This window comes from Artemia sp. Qi Xiang Cuo, chromosome 5, assembly GCF_049724085.1.
Source record: "Artemia sp. Qi Xiang Cuo chromosome 5, ASM4972408v1, whole genome shotgun sequence".
In the NCBI taxonomy this organism is placed as follows: Eukaryota; Metazoa; Arthropoda; class Branchiopoda; order Anostraca; family Artemiidae; genus Artemia; species Artemia sp. Qi Xiang Cuo.
In genome coordinates this window covers 13,686,844-13,700,820 of record NC_142798.1, presented here as the reverse complement: position 1 = coordinate 13,700,820, position 13,977 = coordinate 13,686,844, and the positions used below count along the sequence as shown (strand labels likewise).

General features: G+C 34.9%; 1 protein-coding gene across 4 annotated transcripts in view; it reads left to right on the top strand.

Annotated features, from left to right (window-relative positions):
* Positions 1–484: 484 nt before the first annotated feature.
* The window catches only part of LOC148951834 (transcription factor A, mitochondrial-like), a 50,108-nt gene continuing 36,615 nt past the window's right edge, over positions 485–13,977 (top strand). For 2 of the 4 annotated variants that reach the window (XM_089088737.1, XM_089088735.1), the window contains exon 1: positions 485–597. In XM_089088737.1, coding sequence (XP_088944863.1) covers positions 569–597 — 29 coding nt within the window. In that variant the 5' untranslated portion in view covers positions 485–568. Of the gene's footprint in view, positions 611–13,977 lie in introns of all 4 variants that reach the window. The other 2 variants (XM_089088736.1, XM_089088738.1) reach the window with 2 other exon arrangements.

The following is a 13,977-nucleotide window of genomic DNA, read 5'->3' as shown; positions in this document are numbered from 1 at the left end:
CTATTTATTCGGGTTCAAAAAATAGATCATTCTGGGTGTTTTGAACAAACTTAAATCTCCTTCCTAATGAGAAAAAGTGGCGGCGTGCCGAAATTTTTCGGCGGCTAGCCACAGTGCACCACACTTTTCCCTAATAAACTATTTGCCATAAAAAAAACTGACGTGGCACTGGGGACTGCGAGTAGGTTTAATATTTGATTTGGTGAAAAATCACCGTTCTACAGGTTTCATTAAGTATACATCGTATGCATTGAATTAGGTCCTTTATGGATATAGTAAAAAAATACAGTTTTTTAACTTTTGACCAGTAAGCAATAAGATTCTGAGTGACCCGATTAAACTTTAAAAGAGTTTACGGTCAGACGTTAATCCAGTGCAAAAACGCTGCATGAGGGAAACGCCCTGTTGCTAATTTATGCCAAAAATTTTAAATAATTGAAGTATAAAACGTTGACAAACATGCATGGATGAAAAAAGGAAATTCAATAATTCAACACGCGGAAAAAAGCAGCGAAAACACTTTATCACCCATCTGTTGTCATTTCTGTATCTAATGATATTCTAAGCGATGTCTTTGAATTTTTATGGTGTTGCTAGGTTGGAAACTTGAGTAGGCTAGGCCTGTTATATTACTGGCCCTTTGTATAAACAAATTTTAGGCTTTGCTTTGGGATAGGCCTAGGCTACCACCAGATGGCTAATTTGACAGTGTCTATATATATATTTGGTAAAATTATACTTTTGACTATCTTAGGAAGGGGTTAGGCTAGGAAAATGAAACTTTCAGGGATGGGTCTACAGGCTAAAGTATGTCCAGGGAAGATAGGCCTATTTTGAAGTAGCCTACCTACCTCCCTCCTTCTCCCTCTAGAGGGTCTTGACCTTTGATGACCTTTAAAAATCTGTGAGTTATAGAAGTGAAACCTTGCAAAATAGATCTTCTGCTTAAATGAAGTATAACAAAATTGTTTTCAGCTTCACAACTTTGCTCACTCCTAATTTATAAGGTTTTAAAGATATACAAATACATTTCCAAAATTTTGGGAATAAAACATCGATATGGCTAAAAATTCTGCTCAAATAACTGAAATTGCATTTTCAGAGCTAAAGCCAGAGAAAAAGAAACTGATAGGCTAACTGAAAATTAAGGTAAAATGTTGTTTTGTCAAAATTTCAATAGGTATAGACCTGTCATGTAGTAAAATTTCAGGACCCCCTTGAGGAAGATAGGAAGGATGTAGGTATTTAAATACTTTTCCGGGATATACTATAGGCTGTAGATCCATCCCTGAAAGTTTCATTTTCCTAACCTAACCCCATTCCAAGATAGCCAAAAGTAGGCCCAGCTAAAGTAGAATTTTACCATATATTTATACAATCTTTAAATTAACCAACCAGTATTATAAGCCTATGAGCCCAGCTGAAGCTAAGGAAACATGATAAGAAAATAATTATCACTCCATAATATGCACAATAATCATAGTTAACACATTTTGCTGGGGGGGGGGCCTTTGGTAAAAATTTACCAAATCATATTATTGAGTTAGGAATAAAGTGAATATGGTAAATTTTTACCAAGTCATATTATTGAGTTTCAAATAAAGTTAATATACCACTTGATGCCTTTTTTTTATGCTGATTATTAATATAAAAATCATTTATATCATAAAATAATTTTAGCCCCCCCCCCCCTATATATGTAAATTCTGGATATATATTTGCAAATATGGGGGTGGGGGTTGGGTTAGGGGGGAGGGGCTGAAAATCATTTCCAATAGAAATAATTATTATATTTGTAATCAGCATAAAAAAAGGCATTGAATAGTGTATTCACTTTATTCCTACCTCAATAATATGATTTGGTAAAAATTAACTGTGAATATACCACTCAATGCGTTTTTTTATGCTCTTTACAAATATAATAATCATTTTTTTTTTTAATTAATTTTAGCCCCCACCTCTATATATACCAATTCAGGGTATATATTTGCACATTAGAAGGGTGAGGGGAAAGTTTAAACTTGCCTCTCATTTACATCAGAAACAAAATTTACCCCACCACCCTAATGTGCAAATATATATCCTGAATTGTATAAATATGGGTGGGGGTAAAATTCATTTCTGACAAAAATGATTATTCTATTTGTAAAGAGCATAAAAAAAGGCATTCACGTTATTTGTAAATCAATAATATGATTTGGTAAATATTTACCAGGCCTGTTTTTCTGTTTTTCCAGTTTTTTAAAGAAATTAATGAATTTCTTTGGGTATAAATTTACAACAATTCCAGCAGTGGTAGATCCAGGGGGGGGGCCAAGGGAGGTGTGTACCCCCTAACATTGTCTAAAGTAGTGTAATTTACTTAATTAATGCAAGTTTGTGTTAATTAAAGTTGCTCCTAATGCAAGTTTGTCAGATCAACCTATTTTGCCCCCCCCCCCGGAAAAATGTCCTGGATCCACCCCTGCATTCCAGGTCATTAGGAGCCATGTTAAGAAAACAATTCTTACATCTTAATATAAAAAATTATCCTAGTTAACATATTTTTCAGTGGGAGCACCTTAGCCATATGGTGGATATTCATTTGATTTAAAACAAGCATTTGTGGTAAATTTATTGATGCTTGATTAAATTAATATCTAGAAGATTGACATAGCCTAGTCCTATAGCATATTGTACCTTTTAAATCTATTTCCCTGTACTCTTGTTGTTCCTGAATTCTATAACTCTTGTTGTCATAAAATACTATGATAACAAAGAAGTAGGCCTATCACCAGGGGCGTCCGGCGGGGGGGGGGAGGTGGAGTGGCGCCCCCCCAATTATTTTGGCATTAGGTAAAATTTTGCTGAAGGCAAAAATTTTGCAAAACTGGCTGAAGTTTAGCAAAATTCATGATTTCTGAGAAAATTTGGCATAAATCAGGTAGTAATTTGGTAAAATTTACAAAGATTACCCCCCCCCCCCAATAAAATGAGCCTCAGGACACCCCTGCCTCACTATATATTTTCTAGTACCTCCCTCATATTTAGAGTATTCCTGGGTATGATGTTAGAAAAAAAAAGTTTTTCAGTGGAAATAAAGAGATCATGGTCTTCATAAAACATACATTAATTATTTTGTTTAAATTTGCATCTTACAACATAACTTATCTATGATGAAAGTGAATACTGTATAAGTCTAGGGTTCAAGCAATATATAAGGACACATGTTAAGAAATTAATTCTTACTTCATAATGTGCAGAATAATCCTTGTTAACATATTTTTCATGGGGAGGACCTTTATCTTCACTTCTTTTGCTGTTGTATATTTTTTTTAGTAAAATTTTGAAAATAAATATGGATTCAACTACATTTTTCTGTTTTCAAATTATCTATATATGCAATTAAAAACCATCAGTGCCATCTAATAATTTCTCACAAAAAGTATTAATAGACAAATACTGATTAGTTAGGTTAAGTTGGGTTAGATTAGTTAGATGGCAGTTGGGTGTTTGTTTATAGCCTGTATAATTTTCATGACTTCAAGAAATGACACAAATATTTAAAAATGTGGTAGAAAAACTGGAAATACTAGGAAAATAGTGAAGGTTCTCCTCTTGCAAAATGTGTTAACTAGGATTATTTTGTATATTATGAAGTAAGAATTGTTTTCTTAACATGTTTCCTTATGTATTGCTTAAACCATGGGCTTACACCATAAATAAATCATTTGATGCCTTTTCCTGTGCTCTTTCTTAGTTCAATAACTATTTCTGGCGCAAATTCTCTATTGAGCCTTTAATGGGTCTGCCAAAAAAGTACATGGCCTAGTTACCAAAAGTTTAAAAATATATTAAAAAAAACTGTCTAGTGAAATAAATTGCCATTTGCAGCTGATTCAGGAATAATAATTATTATTTTCCTTAATGTTAATAGTAAAATGTTATTAAGAAAACAAATTTGTAGAATTGATTAAAAAGAGTGAAAACCCCTAAAAAATCATGTCATAGTAAAGCTGATGTCATTTTTGAGAGGGTTTCTAGCTCTTTAAAAAAAATTCTGCAAATTTATTTTTTAAATAACATTTTTCTGTTAAGACTAAAGAAAATGATAATTACTATTACTCAATCAGCTGCAAATGGCAGTTTTTTCTCACAAGCCAGTTTATTTAGAAACATATTTTTAAAATTTTGGTTACTGTGGGGTGTTTTGAGCTTTTTAAGGGGATAAAATGGATTTTGCCTAGAAGAAATTCTTGGATTATGAAAGAGAATAAAGAAAGGTATCAAGTGATATATTCACTTTCATACTAGCTGAATAATGTTGTAAACTACAAATTTACCCTCAGACTAACTATACACAGTATCCTATAATACTCCTTCACAAAACCCCACTCCTTACACTGAATTTTGAGTATTGCTTTCAATGCTCCAAGAGTGAATGCTCAACTATGCAGGGGTAAAACTTGTTTTTTTTTTTTTACAATGCCTGAAGAACAGAAAGGTGCATTTTGAGGTAAATTTTTGGTGGTTTATATTACTGATTAACAAATAAGGTGAACATACTAGTCAATGCCTTTTTCCAAATATAATAGTCACTTTAATTAGAAATTCAATTTTTAAGCCCTTTATGGACCTTGAAAGATGATACGTTTTTCTCTTATTTTTGCTATATAAAAGAGTTAAATACAACAATTCTTACTTCATTATATGTGGAATAATTGTGCTTAACATATTTCAGCTGGAGATCCACTAGACTTTATCCTCCTCCCCCCATAACATGTAAATATATAGTCCAAATTATGTATTTCCCATGTGTTTCTGGTTCTCAGTTTTGTCTCAGTCTATTCAATTTGTGGGTAAACCAGTTTAAACAAAAGCAATGTTGGGTTATTGACAGCAGCATATAAGTGGTATCTAAAATAAGAGAAAAGGGAATCATCTTTGAGGGTTTTTAAAGGACTTAAAATTGAATTTCCAAGTAAAGCAATTATTATATTTGAAAAGAGCATAAAAAAGGTATTGTTTGGCATATTCACACTATATGCAGGTCAGTAATATAAATTGCCTTTATTTACCCATTTGGCTCTCTATCAAAATACTTTTTTGGTAGGTTAACATAATATTAAAATAACATGCAATCTTGAAAAAAATAAATAACTGCATCATCAAATAGGCCAACTAGATTAAGTTTAGGTACTTGTGCATTATACCCACTCTTTTATATACTGCTAGTTTGACTAATGCTAATGAAATACAATAGGATGAATATAGAATAGTTTAGAAACTAATTTGGGCTATATATTTGCACACTCGGGGGGGTGGGGGGTAAAGCATAGCATATATTAAATACATGACCTAACCTAGGTACCTCCCCCCCCAAACCCAATAAAACAACACTTTAAATATTGTATACATAATTAAAACCACGCTATACATCTACAGCAGTGTGTTGAATCATCCAGTAAAGCGGGTTTGTTCTCCCGCATCTGTCCTAGTAACTGCTGTGTCTCATTTGACATATATAAAAGAGTGGGTATAATGCACAAGTACCGAAGTTTATTTCCCCTGTATTTGATTGACTGACATGCCTTGCTCAGTGTTTATGGAAATGGATGACTGAAGTTCCTAACCACCAGACATCTTGCATTTATGTAAGATCTTAATGTCTGATTGTACTTTTTAACTTTAGTTCTATGAGGTGTTTGATTCATGCCTGTGTCCCATTATAGTCACACTTGTCAATAAAATCAAAATTACACATGACTGCAGTGCCAATTATGTTTGCTGTTTGTAATTTCTTGAGTTGAACATTGTTCAACTTTCAAACATAAATTTCTTGACTGACCAATCAGAGAGATAAGATATTTATTTTGAAAAATTACTATCACAAGCCCCGAAGGGCCGAATTCGAATTTCGGAGTCCATAAAAATCAAATAAGCCAGAAAATCATAAAAAAGTGCAACAAATAAAAAAAAAACTGACAAACAATGCCAAAACAAAAGTGTCGGAATGATGTTTCATTCCTTAGTCAAAAATATTAAAAACATAAGTTAAAAAAATAAGAACTGATTAAACCAAAAAAGTTAAATAATATATACATTCAAAAAGGTTTAAAAAAGAAACATAAAAAAGGGGGGAGGGAACAAAACAAGTAAATGAATGAAAGAAAAACTAGCTGTTTATTTTATCTGTAAGGAAGGGGACAAAGTTTTTTTTTTTTTAATCTGAAGGCAGAGCAACAAATGGGGGACAAGATAGAAATGGGCTCAGAAACAGTCATTGTCAGGTAAGATAAGATTTATTAAATTAACAACTATTTATTATATCAGTAAAAAAAGGGATAAAAGATTTTTATATTGCAAGGTAGTACAATGAATGGGAGATAAGATGGGGATAGGCTGGGACACAGTTTTTAGAGGACAATTTCTATCAGGTACATGGTGTTCAGGGAAAAGGTTTGTGGTACAGGGATTCAGAGTTGCCAACTTGCCAAAACAGAGGCACAAATTATTTCTTCTGTGCTCAAGGGTCTCTAGTTTTGAAATATTTAACAAATGCAAATATGGTACCTTGCCCTCTTTAAAAATGATTCTTAGAGATCTCTTTTGGACATTTTCAATCTTTCTTGTTGCTTCATTTGAGAGGCCAGGGTGCCACACAGGACAAGCATACTCTAATATGGGATGCACAAAAGAAATGTATACTTGTAATAAATGTGATTGGGGTCAACTAAATTGATTTAAAAGTTTAAGGAGGGAAAGTGAGAAGTTTACTTGTCATAGGATATTATTTATATGGGTGTCCCATTTCAAATTGGAAGAAATTTTAACACCAAGGAGCCTAAGAGATGTGACAGAAGTTTCAGGAGGAATAGGAATAAGAAAAAAAGGAGGGGATATAAGGAAACTTACTGAAACTGTTGCAGATTTAGAGGGGTTAACTGTCATGTCAGGGGAAGAGGCCTCACAGGCAATATCTTGGAGTATGCCCATTGGGTTGCTTAACATGTTTTTATGACATATCTCTAAAACTGTCAAGTTGTCAACAAAATTTTCACCTATTGTCATAAAGGGTTGAAAAGGTGTTAATCCTAAGAGAAAAAAGGAGAGGGCCTAGAATAGTCACCATAGAAATACCATTAAATATGGGGAGGTGATCTGAGAAACAATTAAGATATTTAATTGCTTGAGATCTATTAGAGAGAAAAGAGGCTACAAGCTTAACCAGGAAAGTTTCAATGTGAAATTCATTTATAAGTTTATCTATGAGTAAATTGTGGTTAATCAAATCAAAAGCTTTTTGAAGATCAATAGAGCCAAGTGTTAGGTTTTTTCAAGTAATTAATTTAAATAACATTTTCCACAAAATAAGTTTTTCAAAGAGAGGTAAAAAGCTCCATTAAACCAAAAATGAGCAAAAATAAAATCAAATAATCTACCAAGCATGAAACTACCACAAATCAGCATTGATAAATGAATGAAACCCAAAACGAACAGAAATTACAACAAATAACCAAGTCAAACTCAAAACAAGCAGAAAGTAACAGAAGTTGGGCACAAAACCCCTATGCCTTCCCAAGGCCAGAACAAAATTTGCACTTTACTGAAAAAAATATAAATGTTTTTACTTTTATAACTTCAATAAATCAGATAATATTAACATTTGATTACTAAATATCAGTATATGTATATTAAACTGACAATGCACATTCATATATATTTTTTCAGTAAAGGGCAAATTTTGTTCTGGCCTTGGGAAGGCATAGGGGTTTTGCGAAAAGCACTAGTATTGTGCCTTATTAAAAAGGGCACTAGTATTGGAATTTCCAATTGAATGAGCTTTTTTTGAAGTTTCTACGACAATGCTTTCTACAAAAACCTTATGTGCCCCCAGGGCATAACTTAAAACCCTTGCCCTGAGGGTTGTGGGGGAGTGTCCTTTTCAAAAACATATTTTCTATGTGGAAATCAACTATGCTGAACAAAATGGCTATCTCAAAATTTTGAGTGGATATGTTTGGGGGAATGATGGGTGTGGGGGGGGGGGCTAGTTGTCCTCCAATCACTTTCGAATATTAAAAAGGGCACTAGCCCTTTAAATTTCCAATCGAATGAGCCTTTTCTGAAGTTTCTACGACAACGACTTCTATAAAAACCTTATATTCCCCCAGGGCATAACTTAAAACCCGTGGCCTGAGGGTTGTTGGGGAGTGTCCTCCTCAAAAACATATTTTCTATCTGGAAATAAACTATCCTTATCCAAATAAAATGGCTATCTCAAAATTTTGATTGAATGTGTTTGGGGGAATGAGGGGCGTGGGGGGAGGGGGCCAGTTGCCCTCCAATCACTTTCAACTATTAAAAAGGGCACTACCCCTTTGAAATTTCCAATCGAATGAGCCTGTTTTGAAGTTTCTACAACAACACCTTCTATAAAAACCTTATATGCCCCAAGGGCATAACTGAAAACCCTTGCCCTGTGGGTTGTTGGGGAGTGTCCTCCTCAAAAACATATTTTATATTCGGAAATCAACTACGCTGAACAAAATGGCTATCTCAAAATTTTGATTCGATGTGTTTGGGGGAATGATGGGCTTGGGGGGGGGGGCGGCTAGGTGCCCTCCAATCACTTTTGACTATAAATAAGGGTATTAGCCTTTTAATTTACCATCGAATGACCCTGTTTTGAAGTTTCTACAACAACGCATTATATAAAAAGCCTTATATGCCCCCAGGGCATAATTTAAAACCCTTACCCCGAGGGATGTGAAGGATTGTCCTCATCAAAAATATATATTATATCGGGAAATCAACTATGCTGAACAAAATGGCTATCTCAAAATTTTGATTGGATGTGTTTGGGGGAATGATGAGCGCGGGGGGGGGGGGGAGGGGCTAGTTGATAATTTTTTAAACCACATTGGCCTGACATCACATGAAGAAAGAAAAACGAGCAAAAATGGGGTTTTTATAGGCCAAATGAAAATACTAAAAAAACAAATCAAATATTTCGAGAGGACAAACGCCTCTCTTCTTCAGCGCGAAACGAAATAATGTAACCAAGGAAAGTGCCAAAAAAAAAAAAAAAAAAAAACGCAGAAAGTCAATGTGAAAAGAACCAATAAACCAAAGAAAAAACCAAAAACTTAAAAGATGAATAAAATTCAATAAAAGCCAAAAATTAAAAGAATTAAAACCAAATACCTAACAACCATAAAAGCAATGTATTCGCCAATATCCGCAATTTGCACAAAATCCAAAAAACTATGAACTGCCATCGACGGATACTAGCAAACAACTGACAAAGAAAAGGAAACAATTCATTCACTCAAAAAACAAAACGAACCAGCAATTAAATAAGTTGGAAGAACTAGGTCACTTGATTTCTGATTTTAATCATTACACTTCTTGCACAGTTTGAGACCTAAGGGGTTGTTCACGTGTTTGATTAGATGACTGGGAAAGTGGTTCAAGGTTTATTTCAGGGATTACTAAAGTATCGGCTTCTCTTTTGAGAAAACCGAAATATGACTTGTTTATTCTTAAATCACCGGAATCTCTGTTTAAAGCTAGACCTAAATGTTGGTATTTATAAATTTCAACAACTTCTCTGTAGTGCTGGACAATACCTTTGTCATGCAAAATAAGGCTAGCTTGATTAAACAAAATAGTATGGTCTGGTTTTTCCAAAATGTGCTCTGCAAGGGCAGAGTCAAAATTTTCTGGTTTTTTCCGCTTTTTAAGTGTATTATTAATTGAACTAGAGTGCTGAGTTAATCTATCCGTTAGTTGCTGATCAGTTCTACCGATATACCAAAGACCACACGAACAAGGAATTCTGTAGACACCGGAGTTTTCACCTATCGGGATAGGGTCTTTACCTTGATAATTTTGGGACATGATATTTTTTCTGGGTCAATAGTAAGTTTAAATGTTATTTTCTCTGAGATGTTTTTAATTTGTGTCTGAAACCACTTTACCGTACGGGAGACCGAGATAAACTGGATTCTCCCTTTGATTTTTGTTTACTGTGTAACTATCTGATAATCTTGTAATGCATATTGCAATTACATAATTTATTAAACTAATTGTATAACCATTCCCAAATAAAATATCTCTAAGGTGGTTGAGCTCTAAATCCAAGAAACGTGATGAACAAACTTTCAATGCTCTATCAACTAGAGAAGTGACAACTCCTCTTTTCACAGCAGGAGAATGATTAGAGGAATAACTTAAGTAACGGTCATTATGTGTGGGTTTTCTATAGACACCAAACTCAAAACATGAATCATTTCGGTGCACCAGAACATCTAAGAAAGGAAGACGCCTCTCTATCTCTGATTCCTGAGTAGCTTTGAACATAGATTCCGGTGATTTAATAATAAACGAGTCATATTTAATTTTTCTCAAAAGAGAAGCCGATACTTTAGTAATCCCTGAAATAAACCTTGAACCACTTTCCAATCATATAATCAAACACGTGAACAACACCTTAGGTCTCAAAGAGTGTCTGCAAGGAATGCAATTATTAAAATCAGAAACCAAATGATATAGTTCTCCAACTTATTTAATTGCTGGTTCGTTTTGTTTTTTGAGTGAATGAATTGTTTCCTTTTCTTTGTCAGTTGTTCGCTAGTATCCGTCGATGGCAGTTCATATTTTTTTGGAGTTTGTGCAAATTGCGGATATTGGGGAATAACTCGCTTTTATGGTTGTTAATTCTATTTGGTTTTAATTATTTTAATTTTTGGCTTTTATTGAGTTTTATTCATCTTTTAAGTTTTTGGTTTTTTCTTTGGTTTTTTGGTTCTTTTAACATTGACTTTCCGCATTTTTTTTTTTTTTTTTTTTTTTTTTTTTTTTTTTTTCGGCACTTTCCTTGGATACATTATTTCGTTTCGCGCTGAAGAAGAGAGGCGTTTGTCCTCTCGAAATATTCGCTTTGTTTTTTCAGTATTTTCATTTGGCCTATAAAAACCCCATTTTTGCTCGTTTTTCTTTCTTTATGAGGGGCTAGTTGCCCTCCAATCACTTTTGACTATTAAAAATAGCACTAGCCCTTTGAATTTCCAATCAAATGAGCCCCTTTTGAAGTTTTTACGACAACACCTTCTATAAAAACCTAATATGCCACCAGGGCATAACTTGAAACCCTTGCCCTGAGGGTTGTGGGTTAGTGTCCTCCTCAAAAATATGGGAATCATGAGCGTGGGGGGGGGAAGGGCTAGTTGCCCTCCAATCACTTTAAACTATTAAAAAGGGCACTAGCCCTTTGAATTTCCAATCAAATGAGCCCCTTTTGAAGTTTCTATGACAACACCTTCTATAAAAACCTTATATGCCCCCAGGGCATAACTTAAAACCCTTGCCCTGAGGGTTTTGGGGGAGTGTCCTCCTCAAAAATATTTTTTCTATTTGGAAATCAACTACGCTGAACAAAATGGCTATCTCAAAATTTTGATTGGATGTGCTTGGGGGAATGATGGGCGAGGGGGGGGGGACTAGTTGCCTTTCATTGAAAACTTTATATGCCCCCAGGTTATAACTTACAAACCTTGCCATGAGGGCTGTGGGGGGAGGGGTTGTCATCCTTAAAGACCTAATTACCATAACTTCCAACTACGTTGAATAAAATGGCTATCTAAAAATTTTGATTGTATGTGTTTTGTGAAAAGGTGGGCGTGAGAGGGGGGTCAGTTGCCCTCAAATCACTCTCGACTATTAAAAACGGTAGGCTATGAGCTCTTTGAATTTGAAATCGAATGAGCCCTTTTTCAAGTTTCTACAACAAAGATTTCAATAAAAAAAAAAACTTATATACCCCCAGGGCATAACTTATAATCCTTGCCCTCAGGGTTGTGGGGGAGTGTCCTCCTGAAAAATATATTTTCTATCTGGAAATCAACTATTCTGAACAAAATGGCTACCAGTATCTCAAAATTTTTATTGGATGTGTTTTGGGGAATGATGGGCGTGGGGCAGGGGGGCTAGTTGCCCTCCAATCACTTTCGACTATTAAAAAGGGCACTAGCCCTTTGAATTTCCAATCGAATGAGCCTTTTTTGAAGTTTCTACAACAACGCCTTCTTTAAAAACCTTATATGCCCCCAGGGCATAACTTAAAACGCTTGCCCTGAGGGCTCTGGCGGAGTGTCCTCCTCAAAAACATATTTTCTATTTGGAAATTAACTACGCTGAACAAAATGGTTATCTCAAACTTTTGATTGGATGTGTTTGGGGGACTGATGGGCGTGGTGGGGGCTAGTTGCCCTCCAATCACTTTAGACTATTAAAAAGGGAACTAGCCCTGCGAATTTCCAATCGAATGAGCCATTTTTGAAGTTTCTACAGGAACTCCTTCTATAAAAACCTTATATGCCCCCAGGGCATAACTTAAAACCCTTGCCCTGAGGGTTGTGGGGGAGTGTCCTCCTCACAAACATATTTTCTATCTGGAAATCAACTAAACTGAACAAAATGGCAATCAAAATTTTGATTGGATGTGTTTGGGGGAATGATGAGCGTGGGGGGGGGGCTAGTTGCCGTCTTAATGCCGTCTTCAACTATTAAAAAGGGCACTAGCCACTCCAATTTCCAATCGAATGAGCCATTTTTGAAGTTTCTATGACAACTCCTTCAATACAAAGTGCCTGACCGAAAAAAAAAACAACCACACCTTGTGCCCACATCGTTCTTTACATAGGCAGCGCTAGCGCGCTGCCTATGATTTACTCATGGTATCAACAAGATGGACCAGGTAATGGGAGGTTGACGTGGATTTGTTAATATCAATGAGGGGGAGGACTTTAATCTTAAGCCAGTCTGCAAGAAAACTTTCATACAATTTTGAAAAAATTGAGTTGAGGGTAATAGGACAAATGCCATCAAAGCCAGGCTTCCCATTTTTCTTTTTTATTGGGGTAATAAAGCCTTGTTTCCAATATTGAGGGAACTGTCCAGATTCAGTAATTTCATTAAACAGGGTGGATAGAGGCTTTAAAAGGTAATCACTGAAAGCTTTAATAAGAGGAACAGGAATATCTAAGGGGCAAATGCTTTTAGTTTTAGTTTTTCGATTGTTTTAGTTTTTCAATTTTTTACAACATCAAGTGGGGGAATGAAAAGGGATCAGGAATATATGGAAATATGTAAGATAGTGGTGGGAGACTCTGGACAATAGAAGCCAGAAACTTATTGAGGTCATTAGCTATGGTCTTTGGAGGTTCATTTAAATTAAAACTTAGTTGTTCTTGACTCTTGCCAGTAAGTTTTTTAATTTCAGATTACCAATTCTTTGGTTTATCATGGCACTAGTTTTTAATTTTATTTTTATAGTTGGCTTGGGCAACTTTTCTAATTTGACCTTTTAATTCCTTTCTTAATTTATTTGCTTCAGCTAAATTACCCCTTTTAAATAAGTTTATTTTTGTGCGGATTAGCATTTTTATGTGATTATTTATATAAGGTTTATCACTGGAGTATTTTCTGAATTTTTTTTTCTGGGAACCATATTGAGTAGGAATCAATTAGTTTTTTTGTGTGAAAAATATAAATTTTATCATCAAGGTTATTAGAATTATAAAGGTCTGACCAACTTTCACTGGTCAGCCATGAACCAAAAGAAAAAAGGCCTGTGTCACTGAGGGGACGACAAACCCCAATGGAGGTAGTAAAGGAATGTTCAATGGCTGAAGAAGGAGAAAAAAGAAGACAGTAGTGGTAACTGCCTCCTAATGGTGGCAGTGCTTTTGGGGGGGGGGGGGGCTGTAATACTTACTCATGTTTGAGCAAATAACATCCAGAGAGGTGTTAGCTTTTGTTGTAGATATTTTAACAAGTTGTTTAATATTAAGAGAGGTAGGCTACAGATAGAGTCCATCCTCAGGTCATTTGCATTGCCAAGTAAGAAAATACCAACGTTTGGATACTTTGATAACACAAAGTCTGCACTTATCAGGAATTGTTGCATAAATTTGCGTTTCTGGTCAATACTTT